This window comes from Mustela nivalis (genome assembly GCF_964662115.1).
Source record: "Mustela nivalis genome assembly, chromosome: 10".
NCBI classification, from domain to species: domain Eukaryota; kingdom Metazoa; phylum Chordata; class Mammalia; order Carnivora; family Mustelidae; genus Mustela; species Mustela nivalis.
The window spans coordinates 108,457,924-108,481,998 of NC_139029.1; the positions used below are offsets into that span (position 1 = coordinate 108,457,924).

Sequence of the window (24,075 nt, forward strand, 5' to 3'; positions counted from 1 at the left end):
ATTTTGGGAGTTTATAGTTTTCCAGAAATGCATCCATTTCATCTAGGCTGCTAAGCTTATTGGCATATAACTGTTGATAATAACTTCTGATTAATGTTTCTACTTCCTTGGTGTCAGTTGTGATCTCTCCCTTTTCATTCATAATTTTATAATTTTGAGCTTTCTCTCTTTTCTTTTGGATTATTGTGGCCAATGGTTTATCAATCTATTGATTCCTTCAAAAAACCAGCTTCTAGTTTCATTGATACATTCTACTGTATCTCTGGTTTCTACCTCATCGATCTCAGCTCTAATCTTGATTATTTCCCTTCTTATGTGTGAGTTGGTTTGATTTGTTGTTGATTTTCCAGTTCTTTAACGTGTAGAGACCGCTGGTGTGTTCTGGATTTTTCAATTGTTTTGAGAGATGCTTGGATGGATATGTATTTCCCCCTTAGCACCGCCTTTGCTGTATCTCATAGGTTTTGGATCAAAGTGTCTTCATTCTCATTGGTTTCCATGAATTGTTTCAGTTCTTCCTTGATCTCCTGGTTGAACCAAGCATTCTTTAGCAAGGTATTCTTTAGCTTCCAGGTGTTGAACTTCCTTCGGAACTTTTCCTTGTGATTGAGCTCCAGTTTCAAAGCATTGTGATCTGAGAATGTGCAGGAATAATCTCATTCTTTGGTATGGGTTGAGTCCTGATTTGTGACCCAGTATGTGGTCTATTCTGGAGAAGGATCCATGTTCACTTGAGAAGAATGAGTATTCTGTTGTTTTAGGGTGGAATGTTCTGTATATATCAATGAGGTCCATCCGGTCCAATGTGTCACTCAATGTTCTTGTTTCTTTATTGATTTTCTGCTTTGATGATTTTTCTACTCCTGAGAGAGGCATTTTTAGATCTCTTATGATTAGTGTATTCATATCAATATGATCCTTTATCTTGATTAACAGTTTTCTCATGTAATTGGCTGCTCCCATATTGGCGGCATAGATATGTACAATTGTTAGATCATCTTGGTGGATAGTCCCTTTAAGAATGATGTAGTGTCCTTCTGTATCTCTGACTACAGTCTTTAGTTTAAAATCTAATTTATCTGACTGAGAATCACTACCCATCCTTCTTTTGAGGCCCATTGGCATGAAAGATGCTTCTTCGTCCCTTCACTTTCAGTCTGGGTGTATCTTTAGGTTCAAAATGGGTCTCTTGGAGACAACATATGGACGGGTCCTGTTATTTTATCCAATCTGCAACCCTGTGCCGTTTTATGGGCGCATTTACGCCATTCACATTGAGTGTGAGTATTGATAGATATGTTTTTATTGACATCGTGTTACCTTTGATTGTCTATACATTTCTGTAGATTTCTGTAGATTGTCTCTATATTTCTGTTCAATGCTATTCTTAGGATTTTTTCTCTTTTATAGAACCCCCCTTAATATTTCCTGCAATGTCGGCTTGGTGGTTGCATAGTCTTTTAAGCCTTGCTCGTCTTGGAAACTCTTTATCTCTCCATCCCTTTTGAATTTCAGTCTTGTTGGATAAAGTATTCTTGGCTGCATGTTCTTCTCATTTACTGCCCTGAATATATCTTGCCAGCCCTTTCTGGCTTGCCAGGTCTCTGTGGTAAGGTCTGTTGTTATTCTGATGGCCTTTCCTCTGTATGGAAGGAGCCTCTTTGTCCCATTGGCTTTCAAGAGATTATATGTAAATTATGATTCCTCAATTTGACTATCAGGTGCCTTGATGTTTTTCTGGAATGTATAATCTTGGGTGGAGACCATTCAGCCTCTATTAAATGAAGGCTGGTTCCATTCGTTAGATTGGGAAAATTTTCATGAATAACTTGTTCCACTATATCTTCTAGACTTCAGGTATTCCAATAATTCTGACGTTGGAATGTTTCATGGCATCATTTATTTCCCTGATTCTGTTTTCATGGATTCTGAGCTGTTTGTTCCAGGCTTCCTCCTGATCCTTTCTCTCTATCTTTTTGTCTTCCAGATCCTTAATCCTATCTTCTGTCTCAGTTACCCTAGCTTTGAGAGAATCTAGATTAGATTGGAACTCTTTGAGAGCAATGTGAAGCTCTTCCCTGGTAGCTTTCAGTTCTGCCCTAATCCATTCTGCTTGGTCATCCATGGCTTTCTCCAACCTAGTTATTGTCTGGATAATTGGTAGCCTGAATTCTCTTTCCCACATATTGTCTATGTTGATAGCCGTTAGCTCTGTTGCAGAAGGCCCATCCTCTGTATTTTTCTTCTGTTGGGCATTCCTCCTCCTACTCATTTGGTGATAGATGGCTGAACGGATGTAGCTGAATGTATCGACCGTGGTGCAGTCAAGGTGCACCCTGGAACACTTCTGAGCAATCAGGATTCCCCACCCAAACGAGAGAAAAAATAAAAGAAAAAGAAAAAAAGAGAGAGAGAGAGACAGGAAAAAAAGGGAAGATAAAAGAGAAGATTCATCCCAAATGGGCCCCAAGGTGAAATTAATGAAGTATACAAACAAAAACAGGCAAACAAAAAGACTGATAAAAGTATATGACAAGAGAAGTATATGACAAGAGAAAATATATATATATATATATATATATATATATATATATATATATATATGCAAATAAAGGAAGAACCTCCTCAAAAAGAACCCCAAGTGTAAGATTTATATACTATCAGGACAAACACAAAAATACAGAAACACTGGTGAAACACAAAAATACAGAAACACTGGTGAGTTTGGAGAGTGGTTATAAATTCTCAGTTTGGGCGAGGAAGGTTGTTTTGATTCTTCCTGGATGTATCTTGATATCTGTGTTAAAGGACTCAACTTTCCTAAGATAACGGGGGGTTAAAAATTGGTTTACATATAGGGGTAGCATTGTTTGGGGAAGGGGGATTACCTTGAAGTTTAACTCTATATGAATATTAGAAAATAAAAATTAATAAGTATAAACTAGACTAAACTAAACTAAAAAAATTTAAAAAATAGAAATGCAAAAGGAAAGCAGAGATGCATGTATCAAAAAGTTCAGGTTACAAAGTTATTTTGGAATTTGATGTACTGGATATCTCTCTGTGATGGTAAATAGGTTAAAAACTTATCTATCTATATCTATACATCTATATATCTATATATCTATATCTATCTATCTATCTATCTATCTATCTAATGAACCAGAATAGTGGGAACAAGTTAAAAATAAAAGTTTTCCTATGAAGTAGTGGTGGTTGATATCTTGTAGTCTTTTTTTTTTTTTCTTTCCTGGTTGGTTTTCTGGGGGAGGGGCTTGCCATGATGTTCTTTGAGTTAAGTCCTCCAGACCCCCTCAATGGGGTGAGCTCTGAGGAAACCGGTTTTTTCAGGCTTTTGTTCTCTGGAGGTTTTTATGTTTGTTTACTTGTTTTCTCTCAGAAAGGAAGGAAGAACCTCCTTTTTGAGGTTTTTTGAGGTTTAGAGGAAAGCAAACTGCACCCCGACCTCCCTCTCAAAGAGAGCCCTCAGTCTGGTCCCCTGTGGCGTTGCAGAGCCCATATAAATTCTCCCTTGGCCTCTGGCAGAGCAGCTTCTGAGGTTGCCTCTTGGTCTTTCCATAGAGAGGTTTATTGGATTGAGTTGCTATTGGAATAAATATACTACTGCTGATTCCACTTTTTAGTGTCCAGATTGTGGATCTTTTGAATTGGAAAAAACTTCTATAATACATTTAAGATTTTTTAGAGACTTCTCATTCTAAGCAATATCTTATTGGTTTTTATGGGAAGATCAATTTGGAAATTCCCTGGATTCAAATCTTCTGCAGGCACTCTCATTGCTAATGGCCATGTAATTGCTGCCTTTTCACAAGCTTTTCTCCTCCCTTCTAAAATTGCCAATGTTCACTGATCAGACCATACACAGAATAAACTGATGGTACATCTTTAGGAAATGGTATAGCTGACAGCTGCCCAAAACAAAGCTCCAAATGGACCCCCTTATCTCCTCTCCACCCAGTTTCTAATCCAACCTATATCCTTGACTGATGCTTTTAGTCACCAGACAAATGCCCCTAATCTGAAAAGGACTCTTGGACACAAAAAGGTGCCAAGCAGTTATCAGATGGATTATATATATATTGAGCCAAACAGTATTCCTATAACCCCTTTTCTTTTAACCTTGCACTTATCTTCCACAAATGAGACATATGTGCAAGTAGGGGATAATTAAAGAGTAAAACAATTGGTTTTTCCCTGACACCCACAAAAGTTATAACTGAGTCATTTCCCAGTGCACTACTTATAAATCTCACTAAATATCTGGAAATAATCAGTATACTCAGGAAGACTTCCTGGGCTCACAATGCCCTTTGCAGACTTCACATGGATTTTATAGACTTGCCCCCAGCCTTGGCTGTTCTCACTGGTTGATCATTGTCTGAATGTCTAGTGGATGGACTGAATGCTATCTAACTGAAAATGCTGATGCCAAAACAGTGGTAAAATATTAATAACTGAAATTATTCCTTATTTTGGCTTTCCTTTAGTGATTGAATTATACCAAGGAACTCATTTTACGCAGAAATAAACCACCTGCTTGCAAAAACTCGGAGTACTCATTAAAATCATATACCCCCATATTACCCTCAATAATCAGGGAAAGTGAACTATAAAAATCTTTACATAAAAAGGAATTTAGGAAGGAGTTATCAAGAAACTGGACTTAAATGGCCAAAATCATTGCCCTTGACCCTTATTAATAATACTCCAAATAGGAGGCATGGATTGACCCCTTCTGAAATAGTGTTTAGTTGTCCAATGCTTACTGGCACCTCTAAACTTTTTATTTGGGGACTAAGTGAGCAATTTGATTCTATGACTAACTATATATAAGGACTAACTAGTATACATAAAGCTTATCATCAACAGGAAAAAGAGGCATGATCTCCACCAGTTGATGGGCCCTTTCAACTAGGGACAGAGTCTACATCAGGGTCTTTAGAAGAAAACATTATCTGACCTCTTGCTGTGAAGGGCTGTTGCTGATGACCTACATTGCCACCATAATAAAAGAGAAATCCTCTGGATTCATGAGAACCATACCAAAGCAGACCAAGATCAACACATGCAGGACGACTGGAAGATCACCCCCTAACTACAAGTGACCTGAAAACAAAAATTTTCAGGCTCAAGTCCCAGGTTCCAGAAGCAATGGTGTCATGACATAGACAACTTTTCCCAAAATCACAGATCAAGAAACTTCTCTTTTACCTATACCCCCTTTTTAAAACTCCTGTGTATGTGTATGTGTGTGTGTGTGTGTGTGTATTCCATATATATTGAATGTATAAATTTATATGTAAATATATACTATATATTATATAAATTTATATGTAATATAAATTACTTATATAATATAAATATATATTATATATAATACCAACAAAATACAATATATGTACTTTTCAATGCTTTTTCACCATTTATAGATTATTTGTTGGAAGGCTAACTGAAGAGTGCTTTTCTGTCCTACTTCCCCTCTTTAAGTCTCCACTATAGACTCCTTTCCAACCTGTGTCTTGCTCTTACTAACCCTCTCTTTTTCAATAGACGAGGCACAGACCAAACACTTCTTTATGCCAGCTTACCAAACCCTAGCCACACTTAGTCATAGTCAGTCTGACTATTGGATATGTCAACATCTAGATAATGCAAAAGAACCTGAAGTGGTCTTCATTCCTGCAGATGTGAAACATGGGTGTCTGAACATGGTAGATGGATAGATTGCAAGGTATGGTATCTACAGCCAGAAGAACATTACTCTGCCTTTTTACCTGATGAACTACTTGGATTCCAGAAAATCTGTATGGAAGCTCAAGGACTATCCCTTGTCAGAATAAAGGTAATAACTGAAAAATTTCCCTTTTGCATTGAAAACAGATGTCTGTTTCAATGCACAGGGACTGAACTTTTCCTGAGAGATACACCAAAACTTCATTGCAACTGAATCCTGTGGTTTGATACTAAAAATATCATCTTTAAACGTAGCAAGGAGATTAAAAATAACTCTATCATTGACATCTGCCAAAGCACCAAGTGTTTTACAGATCAGCTCTGTACAACATAAGGTATCTCAGCTAACCCCCTTGTTAGACTACTGAATTCCAGAACCATATTTGAGTCAACCAAATTCTGGACTTACTTGACTGAGTGACAAAACTAAGCTTTATCACTGCTAGAACCAAATTATAGACCTCTTACATCAGTTACATTCACATACTGACATAACCATATGAGAAATGGAGATGTATGAATGTTAATATTATCAAATGTCATGGAGCACTCCACACTTAAAAGTTACAGGTTCCAACCTCATCTTGTCTATAAACCACATTTTTTTTTTTTTTTTTTTTACTTTATGTGGCAACAAGTTCTACAAAATATTCTTACCTTTGTGGTCAGAATGATGCAGACTTGGATACCTGGCTTCCTATGTCACTAAGTACTCCACCCTAAATGCCAGTTAATTACAAACTTGGGCTTCTTTGTTCATAAAATTATGCTACATAAATGTACCCATCAAGAAATCATAGAATATTATGTCATATCATAATTCCAACTTCTTTCAGTGTTAAGGGTCTTATTCCCAAATTGGGAGGATTATAAATTAGAAAAAGCAATCTTAAATCTACCTGTGGTGATGGTACAATAATTCAATACTGTAAGGTTTTAAGGGCGAGATAAACACGACACCAGGTGAAGTGGGTGCAAGGCAAGATTTATTAAAGGCACTCTCCAGTGAAGTTTCAGGGCTCAGGAAAAGGGGAGCCAGGAAAGTTGTGCCGGGAGGAGGTGGGCACCCTCAGGTGAGGTTCCTTGACTCCAGAAAGGGGAGTGGGGGAAGTCGCACTGGGAGGGAGTTGTCAGGGGTCTTTTATGGGGCCAAGGCAGGGCATGGGCTCACATCCATATATGATAGGGTATTTGGTGATCGGAGGGTCTGGGGTGGGGGGGTCCTGATACTTCTGTTTCCTGCATAGGTATCAGGTTACCTATGGAGACATGATCTGGGCATACATAATTTTGGCGGGAGAGTCAAGGGTTAAGGAAAGGGGTGGGGGGAGGAGGTTGGAAGATGGCAGCCCCTGGGCTCATTTCTGTTGTTCCTCCTGCATTCCCAGAGCCTGCCCACCCAACCAATACCACTATGCAAACTTTGAAAATACTCCAGTCAGAAGTTAAGAGCTTAGCCTCTGTGGTACTCCAGAATCATCATGCCCCAGATCCACTGACTGCCCCTGCAGTCATTGGTGAAAAGTGTAGCTTCTATATAAACCAAATGGGATAAATAATATCTAATGTGAATCAGTTAAAAGAAAGGATTAACATTTTTCATTAGATAAATGAAACACAGACTCTCTATTGGACCAATCTACTTCCAGGTTTAGCGACTTTGGTTTAATGGGGTGTGGGGAAGTGTCCTCCATTTGTTCTTTTCTGTTTATTAATCCTCATTCAATCCATAGTCTTCTGCTCTTTGCAGAGCTCTTACCCTTTGTACTAAGTTAATTTCTCTCTCCTCAATCACCAGCTCAACTTTAATATGAGAAACATGCAGGGAAGTGTCAGAGGACGGAACTGTGGGGGCCCAGGGCAGGCTGCCCCCAAATACAGCATAATGGTAGATTGATTAATTCAATTTAAAGCTACTTAAATGACAGCCAGTACTAGGACACTCAGCCTCTCCTCTGTCCCCCTGAAAGCAGGAAATACTTCTTCCTGTGAAAAGTACCCTCCCTGTAGCAGGAAGGGCACTACACCCCTTAGAGCAGAGAAGGCTATCTAAACAACTCTGTTATTTTTTACTAATTTACCAGCCTGCCCAAACTCTGTTTAGAATCCTTTACTAACTGAAGCTCCCAAAGTTAAGTTTTCTTTGTCTTGTTAAAATGTATAAAAACTGCCTGCCTTGGCCACTTCTTGGGGCCTCAATGTCATTCTTGGGCCTCCGTGCACATGTAATATCATAAACTTTGGTTTTTTCTCCTGTTAATATGTATCATGCCAGTTTAATTCTTACTCCAGCTGGAAGAACTTCTACTCTTGAAGGGTAGAAAAGAATTTTTCCAGTCCATCAAAAACAAGGAGTGCTAATCGGGGCCCCGATGACAAGGGAAGACAGAGCTAAGATCAGAGATGCTCATCTTTCCCAACACAAAAGGGAAAAGAGGCTGGAAAAAGATGGTGAGCAGATTATTTTATTGTTTTGTTAGAGGGGGCTACGAAGGAAATTATCAGTGGAATGGCACATAGATAACTATCTGGGGTTCCCAGGGCAGGCTGCAGACATGGGATCAGAGTTCAGAAGATGAGTTTGTAAGAAAGGACACAGATTTCTAGATTTCAGGTAAGAAGAATCCTTGAGAATAGAGTTTGAAGTCTTCACTAAAATGTCTCAGCACCACAGGTAGACCAATGGAAGTTGACATTGCCCCTTTTGGCTTCTGTTTCTGCTCTTCTTGGCTCAGGGTCCACTTTAGCAGCAGCAGCCTCCAGATGACTGACTGCTGCCCCCTCCACAGCAGCCAGAACCCCTTGAGGGCTGGCTGCAGCATTCTAAGCGCCTGAGGGCTGGCTGCAGCAGCCAGAGCTCTGATGTCTATGATGGTGGGACCTGTGTCACCCATGGTTGCTCAGGCAACAGCCTCCACCCTCAGAGCTGCAGTAGCCACCACCCCCAGAGCTACAGCAACTGCCACTCTCAGAGCTGGAGCCACAGCTGCCCCCAGAGCTGACACTGCAGCAGGAAGAGACTGGGGGACACTTTGGGGGAAACTTTGGAGGTCACTTGGGGGCGGGACATTTGGGAGGGGGCTTGCACTGCTGCTGGTTCTGCTGGCAGGACATTTCAGCTGGTGGCTGGCAGAGTCAGGAGCTAAGGGAGAGTCACACAGAGAGTTAGACCCAGAGTTAGACCCAGAACACAGAGCTCCCACCCTTCCTGTTCTTAGCCTCACTTCTAGCAACCTTATTTTGAAAGTCTTGTGATCAGATATGGGAAAATCATCTCTAACACTTTTATTACTCTTACTAGTGTACCATGTACCTTCTTTCACAAAGTGGCATTTCTCACCCCATTTGGAATTTTGTCAACAGTATCATGTCCAAATATGTAAAGAAAGTCAATGCTAATTAATATTTCCTTAGTGTTGGAGAAAACACCAGTAAACAAATTTGTTCCAGGCCACCTTCCATTTTCTCACATCTTCAAGAATCTTGCAGACTTCTAGTGTAGGCACCATTTTAGCACTGAAAACCTCTTCAAGGAAAAAAAAAAAACAAAAGCATTCTCTCTTGGAAGGATTTCTGATATGTTTTGGTTTTGCAGAATATAGAAAATCATAATTGCAAAGGGCCTTGGAGTCAATTTGTCCCAACCAACTCAGTTTATAAATGAAGAAACTGAAAGGAAAAAAGGCAAATTCACTGACCCAGTGCTAGTCACTAGCTTGTTAAGGTTCCATTCCCAGACTCCCTGACTTGTAACCCAGGGCTCTAATCCACATCGTCCTCCTGCTAAGGGCTGCATCCAAGGGAAGCCCCAGGGCTTCTAGTTCCCACTGTGGACCTTCTTGTTGAAGTCTAAACAGATCCACAGGTGTCTCTGATTCTCTCTTCTGCTAAGTACCAATATCCTCAACACACTGTCTCTGCAACTGGGTCTGGCTGTATTTCGAAACTATATCTCTACTATGCAACCACAGCAACATAAGCTAGCCATCAATGTTTTTATTCCCTAAAACCAGAGAATACACTCAGCAACTGTGAACAATCTGCTGTTTCCAAAACTCTAGCATACAGCACACAAACCTTCCAAGTTACTCTTGGTCTCTTTCACCCGTCCCACTGTGGCCCTCCTGAGTCATATTTTTCTTGGTCCTCATTATTCCAAACACAGTCCAAGGCCTCGCCTGTCTTTGCTCTGGTCTGTGTGCCCTCTCTGGAAGGCTCTGCTCTTAGTCCCAGGGAACACTTATTGGAGCACAGGCAGCACTGGGTCTATCAACACCTCAGGAGAGGAGTGCTTAGAAGTGTTCTAGACCCAAGGTCCTTTATCCTGACCTTGGGCTCTGCCCCCAGCATGTGAGACAGGGCCCCAGTATGACATGACCCACCTCCTGCCACCCACATGGTCCTGTGACAGGTAATGACTGGCAGCTCTTCCTTTCCTCCTTCTAGGGACCTCAAGGCCTCCCCTCCCAGCTAGGAAAGTACCTGCTTAAAATGGGGACTGTGGTAGGTCGAAACGAGCATCCTCATTCCTGGAGTCCTCTAATGCCTTTTTTCTGTGGAAGGCCTTCTATTCGTGTTTATGGAGCTGATCACATAACTCCTTCATTCTTTCCACCCTAGATAGTAATTTTTCACCTGGACCTTTGGGGTTTTTGTTTTGTTTTGTTTTTTAGTTTTATTTAAATTTTAGTTAGTTAATATTCAGTGTTATAATTGGTTGCAGGTGTACAATATAGTGATTCAAGATTCAACACTTCCATACATCACTCAGTACTCATCACAATAAATGCAATCCTTAATCCCCTTCACCTATTTCACCCACTCCCCCCACCTCCTCCCCTCTGGTAACCATTAGTTTGTTCTCTATAGTTAAGAATCTATTTCTTGCTTTCTCTCTCTCTCTCCTTCTCTGTCTTATTTTTTCCCTTTGTTTGTTTTGTTTATTAAATTCCACAGATGAGTGAAATCATATGGTTTCATCTAAACTTTTGAATATACACGGCTTGGGTGAAAATCTGTATGTCTAAGTTATGGGAAATGGTGTGTATAGAACGCTGGCTGAGAAAATGGGCTTTAGGGACCATGCCAAAGTATTCAACTTCTTTGAACCTCACAGTACAGATCTTTTAAAGGTAGATAATTATAGAAATGCCATTTTTGAAGGATCTACATAAAATTTAGATGGCAAAGGGGAAGTAGACAAGATAGTATGTGGCATTTGGTGATACTCAGGAAGTACATAGACAGACAATAAAAGAGAGAAATAGATGTAAACATGGATTTTTACTGGATTTTTAAAATTCTATTAAATTTTTAAAAATTGATTCTATTAGTTTTTAAATTTAATTAATTGATTTTCAAAATTAATTCTATTATTTGTAAAAATTGAATTTTTAAGTCATGGATACCTTTAGTAGCTACATCTTGCTCAAACTAAATTTACCATTTTTTCCTCTCATATACCTCAGTGAGTTTGGTTTGACGAGTATAGATCACGAAAGAGGTACTGAAGGTGGGAATATTGCCCATAATGTCCTAAATTATAGCCTGAAAAGAATTCACAGTTTCTTGGGAGCAAATTGAAGGGAGACGGTAAAATAAAAATGGAAAGGGTGAAGAAAAGGGAGCAGCCCAAGAGGTGGCATAAAGTACTACTTGAAGTGACACTGGTCTACTGACCATACCTAAGAATAGATACACTCAACATTCAAGTTAAAACTGTTTACATTTTTGCAATATGAATTACCTCTGTTTCCATGCCCCAAAATGACCAACCGGGAATTCTAAAAATGAAAAACACTGTCTCTGAAAAATTAAATATGCTCAAAATTAAATACAATTTCAAAAATTTATTGGATGGTCTTAGTAGATTGTAAACTGCAGAAGAACAGATTGATGAACTTAACTTGAAAAACTGAATTGAAAAGAGGGGAAAAATACAAAACAATGAACAGATGAGTGGTAATTATTGAATTATAGCAAGTAAATCAACACTCACATATTTAGGGTTTCTGAAAGATAATAAAGAGAATGGGGTATATATTTTTAAATAATGATCAATTTTCTAAATTTCATGTAAACTATCAAGATACAGGCAAGCTAGGTCTGAGAACCCAGAGTGGGTCCCACAGGATCAGCTGAGAGGATCTCTGGCTACACACAGGATAAAAATCAAATGCGAGCTGGAAGGAAGGGAAAGCAGAGTTTACTGAAAACATAAAGAGAGTGCAGGTACAGACAGAGTGTCTGGGAGACTCAAGAAGGAGAGTCTCATCTTTGTTCAGGATCTGTTGTACATGTCCTATCAGGTATCGAGGGACAGATTGGAACAAAGGTAAGGGCCCAGGAGTTATTCCTTGGAGTCAGGGGGTCTTGGCATCTAAGATGTTTAGCACTAGTGGGCTGGAATATTCATATGATGGCTTTGCCAGTTATCCTCACCTGGTCCTTCCTTAGATGTTATCTATTCTAAATAAATCATTAATTCCTTGCCCCTTAGGAGGAGGACATATACCATATGCATTCTGAGGCATGTATAAAATGAAGTGGTTGTGCAGGTCATAGCAAGAATAGAAGTTGGAAAAGGATCAAAAAGCAGAATTTTATGGAGTCCTTCAGTTTTCCTATCTCCCTAGGACTAAAAAGCTAATATAGCCCAAGCAGGATAAATAAAAAGGAAGGCAGTAAGTGGTACAGCATGTCCAGAAACAGGATACAACTTAGTCTTGGAAAAGAGGTGAAGGAGAGGAATTCTAAGGAAGGGTATCTGGGAAGATTTGTCAAAGAGGCTTTGACCCATGGAGGCTGGGTCTTGGGGGTCAGAGGACATTCCAGGGAGAAACAGCAGTGTGAGAATAGGTACAGGCAACAGGAAATTCTTGCTTACAGTGTTTTTCAGGTTGCCACTGGCAATCCTTAGCAGACCCAGCAGAGGAGTTAGAAAGGAAGTACTCTGAGCTATTGGATAATATACCAAAAAATTATAATGACAGTCACAGCTAATCTACTCATAATCGTTGTTATAGCCAAGATAATCTACACTTCCAAAATGAATACTCAGTTCCCTAGATTAAAAAAAAAAAAAAAAAAAAGTTTTTGTGCATCCTTGAAGCTGGAATTCTTTGTGCTGTGCTCCTGCCTTACATCAACAGAACCTTCTTATTGTTAATGAATGGGAGTCTTTAGAATGGAGGTGAGGGCAGGTGAGTATTCTCTGTGGAACTGAGAATGTCTGAAGGGCAAGGCCAGAGTTTCTTTCCTCTAATTCAATTGTTCTCATTAAAAGATGGTGGGTGGATTTTATACCCCCCAACTCCTATTCCATGCTCTCAGGAGGAAGCATTTACAATCTGCAGAGGACTTTAGTCATCACAGTTGGTGATGACTAAAGGGGGTTGTGTTTGATATTGTCATCTAGTGGGTAGAGGCCAGGGATGCTATTTAATATTTTACAGTGTGCTCCCATGACAAAGAATTATCACAACCAAAATGTCACTGGTGCTGAGGGTGGGAAACCCTGCTTTGCTGCAGGAGGATTGAGACTATGCTCACTGGAAATACTTCCAGGATTTCTGAATGAACAAAACAATCCTCTGAAGAATGTTGATGGGATGCTATGGAAAGATCTTATTAATTAAATGATTGCCCAATCCAGCCTTTTATCCAGGTTGGGTCAAATCAGAAGGCCTTTCAATGACTAAGGGCCTAATCTCGATTCAAGCCTTGAAAGTATTTCTGATTAAGAGCCTCCCCTCCCTGGTACTTCCTCTCCTCCTGGCTAACCTAAGGAAATATGCCATTGGCAAACTGGCTGAGTGGCATCAAAACACTGATGACCATTTGTGATAGCAGCTCACCTCACTATCCTTGAAGCCAGCATTCACTTTGGCATCTGAGCAAACTGTCCCCAAAACCCTTATTCCTTCCAAATTCAGCTTCCTGCCTGAGCCATTTCCCACTACCCATCTTCCAGCCCTCTTCTGTCTTCCTTCCCATATCCCTTCACTCCTTCAATTCTGTCTCCTCCATGCCTCCTTTGACTTGCCCCAGCTGACCACATCCATTTCTGTTTGGACTTCCCCTCTACCCCCCTGCCTGTCTAGGCTTTGCTTCGGTCTGGACTTGGTGGCTGGGTCTGGACTCCCTTTGTGGCCAGCCTCCCTCAGATGGGCCAATCACCATCTCTTCCCTGTACTTCTCCCCTTACAGGTAAATATCTCACTGCAAAAGGCAGATATATTTGTAGTGTTTTATAATATACAAAGTGTATGTAACTTAACCTATTTAATCCTGTGTGACATAGACAGAGGTATATGTCAGCAGTATATTTTTATTTTAACCACATTTTATAAATGAAGGAACAATGGGTCAGGAAAACTGCCAAAGCTAAGACCTCTCTGCTAGTAAGTGGTGGAGCTGGGGTCCAGCTCATCTCATGATGCCTTTCCTATATCCTTTCTATTCCTGCATGCTAACTCATGGTTCTATACCCTTTTGGGCCCCCTTTTTCCACACACTGAGCTCAATATTCTTACCCTTCTTATGCTTCTGTGATGCCTATATAATGTTATATATATATTTTTAAATATGTCCATTTTTTATCCATTTTCCTCTGCTGGAATATAAGTTCCTTGAGAACAAGCATCTTTGTCCATTTCATTCACTAATACATCCCAAGAATCCAGAATACTTCCTGACACATAGTAAAAACTCAGTATTTGAGTAAGTATTGAATGCAGGAGTAACAGTGCATTCCAATTCCACACAGTTCTGATTATTAAACTATACTTTTTATTTCTAGCCAGAAATGTACATCCATTTTATTTAAGCTCTGCGTTTTACTTTTTCTGAAAGAAAGCCTTTCAAATAATGGAAGGGAGAGAGCAACATGCTATTTCTTTGAAAAAACATTAGGGGCACAAGAGTGGCTTAGTCAGTTAAGCATCTGACTCTTGATTTTTGCTCAGGTTATGATCTCAGGGTTGTGAGATGGAACCCGAAGTCAAGCCACATGTCCAGCCTCATGCTGGGCATGAAGTCTGCTTAAGGTTCTCTCCCTCCCTTTCCCTCCACACCTCCTCCCTGTCTAAAAAATAAAATAAAATATAACATTATTCTTCCTTCCACAGGAAGGGAGACCACATTTTGGGAGAGTATAAGCTTGGGCTTGGATTCTAGCATTATCAGGTCTCAGATGTGTGACAAGACAATTTAATTAGCCTCAGTAGATTTGTGTGTGTGTGTGTGTGTGTGTATGTGTGTGTGTGTGTTGTGTGACACTGTCTATAAATTGGAGCATAGTAGAGTCTTTTTAAGTTGTATGAGGAAGGAGGTAGGATTCTTGTCTCAGGTGGTGGCTGATGCATAGTAGGCTGACACATCATCCTCCAGCCTCACTCCCTTTGGACCACTGTCTGGACCAAGCAGAGCAACACTATTTTGACTAACTATGAAGAACAAAAACTCATCACCATGTGCCACAGACAATCTCACACTTGTCCTATGCTAAAATTTTTGTCAACCAAACTTTTCTCTGTATGTGTGGCTCTGCATACACTCATCTTTTGCAAGTGCTGTAAGACCTTTAATTTAAACTCAGAATTTTACCTTTATCTTAATTACATTTTATCTTGTCAGATTAGGTCCATTATTCTAACCCATGTTGAAAGACATGCTCTTCAATCTTCCCTCATAACCTGAAGTCACTTGAAATTTTAGGTCAGTTTCCTCTCAAGTCTTACTCTAAAATATTGATAAGAAGTTCATTACAACAGGGTAAAGATGGAGGTGTTTGGAACTAGGAATGATGGTCATGTAAGGAGATAAGGAGGAAATATTCCTCCCTCTGTTGTCTGATGTGATGTCTCTCTTCCTGGAATGCTCTTCTCTTTCCTCCATTCATTAAATAACTGCCACCAGCCTTTCACACTTCAGATTGTAAGCACCTACTCTAGGCACTTGAGCTACTTAAGTGCCCCTCTTGTGGGTTTCCATGGTGCCCTGTGCCTCCCATGTTCAAGCTCTTATAAACTCTATAGTCTCTCAGATTGCAAGTGGGCAAGATGCTGTCTGCCGAACTCACCATTGTATTTCCAGGACCAAGAACAATTCCTGGCAGATAGCTAGGTCTCAGTAAATCTTTGTCAAATGAACAGATGTGTTAATATAAATCGATAAATGGTTTTCTTCCTGACAGATATAATATTGGTGAAAGAGGAAAGATGTTAACCCAGCTCAGGGTTCCTATGACAAGATGTAAGGAACATTATGCGAGGCTTTGTTTGGCATAGCTTGGGTTATGCTTAGCCTTCTAGATACTTTTCAGTTTAGTCTTCCAGGTCAGGAAGCTTCAGTTTTTAGAGGAATGAATTTGATGGTTCCTGGTGATGGGGAAACACATGGATCATCATGCATCACCCTCTCTTCCTAACTAGTTTCAAGCCACTGGCATGTGGATCCTCTGGGATGTCCAACCAGGCCAGAAATCAGGAGTATGCTATGGCTGGGGACCAAGTCTTGTTCACCACCTGGATATTCTCCTATATGTTGTATACACTGTCTGTCTTCTTATTACTACTGTCTACCTATCTATTCCATTATTAAGAGATGAACTATTCCCTTATGCATGACAGTTCTATTTGCTTATTCATTTAGGACTATTTTAGACTATAGGACAAACTGCAGAATGTGAAATGCCTCCCTCATGATGTTTAGGTAATGCCTAGATAAAGGAGAGATATACCAAAACTAGGCCTAACTTTTCCCAGTAAGAAATCTGTAGTATATGTCAGACAACCCCCACTCCCTCAGCTATGCATAAGAACCTAATTCTGGGTATTTGGAGTGGCAGTGGTTGGGAATTTAACTGAGAGAAAAGCAGAGATTCCTTGGTCTTGATGTGCTCCGAGGCTGAAGAGTAGAAATTTTGACTCTCACATAGGGTAATTACATAAAACTTCTCATAAAAAAACAGTTAGTGGTCAGCCCCATTTTTGCCACCATGTCTACCTCCTTCTCATGCTGTGGTCATATGTGTGCAAATTTCAATTCTCCTCATAGATATTGAGTAAGCTCACTCACACTCCTGGGTATCACTACAGCAATGCTTTCTATCTCAACTGATCAGAATAATTTTCAAATGGAGGCCCCAGATTTTCTCTCTAGAAATTCACTTTAAATAGGTCTGGGGATGGATTCTGGGGTCCTGTGTCTTTAAGTGGGTTGGTCATTCCACTCTAGTGTAATGCCTGTGACAAAGAGCAATTATAGCTAACCCACCTGTTCTGGAAGGAAATTCTGAGAACAATTAGTGCAATTCCCTCATTCTACAGTGAAAATGCTAATCCCAGGGCAGGAGGCTTTTAGAAAGAGGGAAAAGATAGAGAACTGCACACAGATATAAGCAGGATTGCAGGGTGGGAGGCATGTTCTTTAGACCCAATTTCTTTTACATTCACTCAGACTAACTAGTTCCTCATCTTTGGAAGCCAGGTCTTCAGACTAAATGGCAAGCATAGGAGTCTGGCCAACCTCTGCTTCATACTATTTGTAATTTGCCTGATGCACTGGCATTTCTGGGCAACAATCTGCTCACCCGGAATGGAAATCACACTATGCAACCCATGCACTGCTTCAGATTGTTAGTCTGATATTCAAAGAGGAGTTTCTCTCACAGATCTTTGAGCACCTTTAAAAGGCTTTTATAAATAGTCTTTTTTATTCTGGAATTCCAATCCCTGCCCCTTAAAGTTTTGCTCAAATTATTGTTACAGAAGGAAAAGGCAGAACACTTGGAGGCAGGTCATGTGTGAAAGGATGGAGGGTGGGAAGTGGACTGGGTGACTGGAAGGGCTGTCCAAAACCAAGGCTGAAAGACCATAGAAAATCTTAAACCATGCTCCTGGAGTTGCAGCCCCATCACTGCATACATTTTAGAAGCCCCAAGCTTTAAAGCATACAGACTAATACAGCAGACCCACACTCCAGGGCACCTCTTTCCTCAGAGCTGCCATGGATGGGTTGCAACTTTTCACAGGTGGCCTACCTAGAGGCTCATACCTCAGCATCCTGTCATGAGAAGTGGGAGGACCCAATTCAGACTAATGCTCCAGGAGTGAGGAACCCTCAGCTCTGAACCTCTCTGGCTAGAGAGATGGCCCTGAGGCCAGCTGGTGCACAGCTCTGGTCTGTGAGGGAGTCCCAGATCCTGCCTGACTCACCCAGAGACACCTCTATTCTGCCATCATTCAATCTCTTTCCATATCCAGGCCTACTTATCCTGGGGAACCAGGGTCTATCTCTAGAGAACAATGCATGTCATGGGACATTGTAATCAAAAGCCTGTGTAGTGAGCTGTACCCTGAACCTGAGGTAGGGTGGTGTTTCCTAGGTGTGAATGCCCTTTTCTATCATCCAGGTCTGTGTTTCTTCTGTGTCCTGAGGGGATGGACTGTTTGCCACTCATCCTCCATACAAGAGGGTCCTTGTTCAAGTATGCTTGAAAGAACAAGGGGAGAGATGTAATGAGAATCCCCATCTGGGTCTTTTAAGCCTCACCCCACCCCACAGAGGGGGCTAGGTGATGGAAAAGTAGAGGTGCTCCATAGGAGTTATTTGGGCCCTGCCAAACCCCTGGGGAATTGTGCCATGGGGCAGATGGAGTCCTAGAGCAGCCTGGATTTGAAGAGAAGAGGCTAAGGTAAAACTGGTGAAATTAACATGCCCAATAAAAGTATCTTAGAAAAATGACTGGGTTGATACAGGAAATACCTCCGGAAAAGGCAAGGACCATAACTGACATGAAGGATGTCATGTGTAGCAGAAAATAACATAGGCTTGGAATTGAGTCTGGCTGTGTGGCTGTGACCCGTGTGCTTAGTTTTCCAGCTCTGCAAAATGGTAAGATAATAATGCCTGTGTGATGGGCTGTTCTTAAAATTGAAGAAGATACACACACACACACACACACACATACATGCACACACACACACACGCATATACACACATACACACACATACATATACATATACATATATTCATGTTCTACCTGTGTAAGGTATTTTACTAAGGTAGTAACAACCAAACATTATTGGGCATTAGAAACACCTACAGGGCTGGTTAAAACCTGGTTTCCAGGCCTCACCCCAGAGTCTCTGGTTCAGTAGGTCTGGGGTGATGCATCTTTGTCACAAGGTCCCAGGTGGTGCTGATGCTGCTGGCCCAGGTACCACCCTGAGAGCCAGTGCTCTAGACTATAAGCTCTCTGAGAACTAAGAAGAGGTATTTCTGTCCCTTGTACCAGTTCCTACCTCATGGGTAAGCAATGAATATTTGTTAGTAGGGAAAAAAAATGAATGAATCCACATTATATGAATGACTTCACATAAAATTAAAAAATGGACTTCACATAAAGAACTTCAGTTTTCCTCTGCCAGGTGTCCCTTGGGTCTCTGCCTCTGACGCTGCAGCACCTGATCTCTGGGACAAGGAAAAGACATTCCAGAGCCAGGCCATAGATCTGTGGTGTCCAACTGTGGAGCTGGATCTGTGAGTCCAGGCCAGAGTCACCCCCTGCTGTCCTCTTAAGAGGACCCCCTTTATTCTCTATAGACCCTGGTGGCCTCAGGGCACTGTAACCCTTGGGGAAAGGCTCTCCGCAAATGCACTCATTATGCAGCACCCATCTTATAGGCAGGAAGTGGCAAGAAGAGGCACCCTTCTCTCTCCTGCCCTCCAAACCCCCACCTTCATCCTGCCAAGACCATTTATACCCAGTGGGATTCAGGAGTGATGGAGGAATGCAAAGACAACCTTGGAAGTTCCCTTTTCTATGATGTCAAAAAAAAAAAAAAAAGAAAGAAAGAAAAGAAAAGTTCTAATAGTTTATTCTTACAAAAGAAGGGGGTACCCTGTGTGGAATACCACAGAGAACTTCCAGTTTTCCTCAAACTCCCCTCCCCCTCCTGACACCCAAAGCTGGGTGACCTGCCCAGATTGAGGAGCAAGAGTTATTCTTCTTGTCCCTCATTCTCCTGCCTTTTCACCCAGCTTCTCCCATCAGATGCTAGTGGACTCCCACAAGGCAACCCGACCAGTTAAGGAAAGCTCAGATCACAATAAACTCAAGGACTCAAGGTACAGAAAACTCAAGAAAAAAAATAAATAAAGAAGCTCATCCCAGAGTGTCAGGAAGGGTAAAAAATAGGCATTATGCAGGACTCAGACTCTGAGGATATCATCTTTATTGTTACATGGCCTCAAGCTGTCCCAGATGCTGGGTTTGCCTATTGGGATAGATCATGGCTCAAGCTGCCAACCCACATGCCCTTGCTGAGCAGCTCCTTGCCCCAGGAGAAGCATGGGACTTAAAAGATATTCTCACTCCAACTCAAATAGGAGGTTATAACCTACTTGGGCAGGAAAAACAGACACATCTTAAAAGGGAAATAATTCAAGAGAGGTTGCAGGGCAGTTACCAAGTGGCTGGTATAGACAATGCAATGAGTTCTAGGAAGTCAGTGTAGGCTCCTGTGGGTAGGAACAAACAGAAAAGACTCCAAGGAAGATATATTGAAAGATGGGCTGGATTTCAGAGGCTGGGCATAGCAGAGAAGTGGTCCATGCAAGGAAGGTGGGAAGTGAGCAGAGGCTTGGAGTCAGGGACACCTAAGGTATATTCTGGAGAACATCCAGATGTGCCCTGGTAGCCAGACTGGTTTGGCTAGAACTGAGGGTGTGTACAGGGGAGGAGCCAGATGTAGGCTGGAAAGGTGCCCAAGATTAAGGTGTGGATCCTGAGGTGGCATGCAATGCAGTTTGGACATCATCTCTGCATCAAGAAACCTCCGACTGTCTTTGGAAGAGATGCACAGAGAACATGTTGGAAATTGAGGTTGCTGGGAAAGGAGGCATGACATTTTCAGGGCAAGAGGCAGGGATGTCTCAACCATGCTTCCTTAAAAATAAGCACCCTTTGTTCCAGCAGAGGAACCTCCTTTCACTCCAACACAGGTGCCTCCTTGGTCTCCACAATCACTGAAACCCTGTGGCTCTGGAATCCGATCACAAGGTCCAAAGCTGTCACCACTTCCTTGCCACTGGTTAGAACCAGTTGGGCCACAGCTGGGGGCCTCGGTGTCCAGGCGGCATGGGCTGGACTCATGACAGCCTAGGTCTCCAGGGCATGGGATTGCATTTGGTCCTGAACTTGGGCTGGGATAGCATCTAGGCTCCACACATGGCTCTGGGCTTGGGCAGGGTGCTGGAAGAGGAATTGGCTCTGGAAGTGAGGAAGGTTCTGGGTGCTCACAGGGCTGTGGACATGGATGTGATTCGGGAAATTCACGCTGCACTGATCTGGGATGTGGGGCTGCACACGGGGCTGGATGTGGTTCCGGACACAGACAGGGTTCTGAACGACGCCGCAGTGGAGGACATGGATGGAGCTCTGACCTTGCACGTGGCTCTGGGCGTGGATATGGCCGTAGAGCAGGACGTGGACATGAACGTGGAGCAGGAAGCGGGCATCGCTGCAGTGATCTCTCTGGACTCTGATCCAGACGCCGTGGTGGACAGAAGCTTGGGAGTGGACGAGGCCTCAGCTCTGGGCAGGAGGCGCCCCAGGAGGGTCGTGGGGCACAGCTCTCAGGGCAGCGTCTGATGGGAGGAATCTGAACCCGACACTTTTGTGGGGGCACCTGCCTGGGGCAGCACGGGGAGGAAATCTCTACCCGGCACTTGGGACCACATCTCCTAGAGCAGCCTGAAGTGGGATCCTGAGGACAGCCACTGCTATAGATGGGCTCAGAGCGACGTGGTGGGGTGCAGTAGTTATAGGAACTTGAAGAAGATGCTGATGGCAAACAGCTGCTGTAGGGCTCAGACCGTCTTGGAGGTGAACAGCTGTGGTAGGAAGGCTGCTGCTGGCGAGGAGGGAGGCATCTGCTGGTGCTCTGGGAGCGACGCTGGACAGGGAAGCTCCCGTAAGACTCTCGTGTCTGGCACTGAGGTGCACAAGTGCTAAATGAAGCCCGAGACTGACGCTGAGGGGTGCAGTTCCTGTAAGAAGTCCCCGATTGGAACTGTGGGGTACAGGTGCTGTAGGAAGCCCCAGATCGGAAATGTGGAGTGCAGTTGCTGTAGGAAGCGGGGGACTGACGCTGCGGGGTGTATGTGACTTGGGATCCCTGATACGGGCACTGGGTTGAGAATCTTCCCTGAGTCTGGGAATCTGGGCTACAAGCCACATAAGTCTGGACAGGCTGAGGAGCTGGACGGGGTACAAAGGTCTGGACTGGGCATTCCAGGTAACAAGTTTCTGTATAACAAACGGGAGCACATTCTACATAGCAGGTCTGAACAGGGCATGGAGCTTCACACTGCACATAGGAAACCTCAGGCTGGCATGGGCCCTGGCATTGAACACAGGAGATTTGAGACTGACATGGAGCCTGGCACTTCACCTGGGTGGTCTTAGACTTACTTGAAGCCTGGCACTTTGCTTGTGTGGTCTTAGACTGACATGGAGCCTGGCACTTCACCTGCATAGTTTGGGACTGGCTTGGAGCCTGGCATTTTACCTGGGAAACTTGAGCTGGGCATGGTGCAGGACACTGCACAATTTGCATCTCACAGGGGACTTGGACTACCACCTGACTCTTGGCACTGGGGGACTGGGAGGGGTTGAAGGAGGAATTCTTCACACAGCACTGGGGGAGCGACAGGCAACACTGAATCTGCTGCTGGTCACACATTGTTCTGATGCAGGTAGGTGAGTGAGGCCTGATGGTAGAAAGATCAGTGTCAGGAGGATGAGTTGTTAGGGGGAAGGGTTTAGGACCAAAGGGAAGACACCCTGCTTCTTCCCTGTACTTTCATCCCAACTCAACCTTTGCCCTAGAACACTTACTGAGTTAGATGGACCCAATATTAGTCACCACTGCCCATGAGACCTCTCTTGGATCTACCAAAGGACCTAACTGAAGTCCTGATCTGAGAGAACTTCAAAGGCACTGCCAGGAGTGCAGGCATCCAAGGTCTCCCCCTGGAGGGGTGGGATACCAGTGTCCAACACAAGAGGTTGTTGAAGACAACAGGATTCCTTGTCCTAAGTGTCAGGAAAGCACTCCACAGAAAGGTAGAAGTGCTTCTAAGGCTGAAACCTAATGTGGGGTCTCCACACCCACAGGAACTTGGATATCCTCATATACGTGCACTGGCCACACATGTGCAAACATGCAAAAATTAGCATATGGGAGCATGCATTCAGGCACCATCTGCACTAAAAACATCTACTGGATGTAAAGGATCCAGTCAGTTATTGGGCAGCTCAACCCCAACATAAAATGTTTGTTTCTTTACATTCAATCTTTTTAGCTACATTTGTTTAAATGGCCCTCGTGGACATATGCAAAACACACACAGACAAAACACACCTACCTTTGGAAAGACTCAGAACAACCATGAAAACTTGCCCAGGCAGGTTGCTATTATAAATCGCCTGAAGTGGGACAATTTACTGGCTTCACAAATATTTTACCCCAGCCCCTCTTAAAGTCAGGGAATGACTGCCTAAGATGGCGGTAACCCAGAAAGTGCAAGATTCCTAAATCACGAGACTGACATTCAGCCACACATAAACCCCTACACAGTGGAAGCATTACAAACATGACATGGGGAATGCAGGTATACTCTCTAACACTACATTTATCCAAGCAGAAACAGAGCACAGTATCCATTCCTCTGCCTTCCCTAAATTCACTTGTTCATACACAGGCAGCCCAGTGACCAGCACAGCATGGTAGCTGATTTAACAATTAAGTCATCCAACAAAACACTTCTCAATAAGCTCCAGAAATACCGAAAATGAAAGGCAAAACCTTCCATTCTCCATTTATAGAGAGTATTTAAAAACACATGCTCTTAGGGAAAATAACCCCCCTACATACAACTCTTCTCACAAAGTGTAAATTACTAATGCATCTTTTCCAGGGAAAGAGGTCCTGATGTAGGAAAATGGTACCTGAGGAGGAGGCCACCATTATCAAAGGCAAATACACTGACTTCAGATCCTCAGTTCTTCACACAAACTCTGCGGGTAAAAAAAGTCTACCAGATTTTTCTCCTCAGGCTTATGTGCCTCTCTTCCTCTCCTTGCAGCTCCCTGCCCCTCACTATGCCTCACCCTCGTGAATCTAGGCATCCCCTGAAATGCACCCTTAACCCAATCCCAGGACCCAAACCCTAGACTCACCCTCCTCACAGCAAGCAGACATTCAGGCTGAAGCATCTGGACAGAGAACTGTCTTTATATATAGGGGGTT

At 42.5% G+C, this 24,075-nt stretch overlaps 1 protein-coding gene and 1 pseudogene across 2 annotated transcripts in view; both read right to left on the reverse strand.

The window, feature by feature from the left end:
* LOC309842007 overlaps window positions 1-24,075 on the reverse strand; it is a 160,063-nt pseudogene that overhangs the window by 18,156 nt on the left and 117,832 nt on the right. The gene's annotated exons all lie outside the window — the stretch shown is intronic.
* Window positions 20,710-22,506, reverse strand: KPRP (keratinocyte proline rich protein; the record flags this gene model as incomplete). Its single annotated transcript, XM_082685801.1, has 1 exon — window positions 20,710-22,506. The coding sequence occupies one exon, from the start codon at window positions 22,504-22,506 to the stop codon at window positions 20,710-20,712; it is 1,797 nt and encodes a 598-aa protein (XP_082541927.1).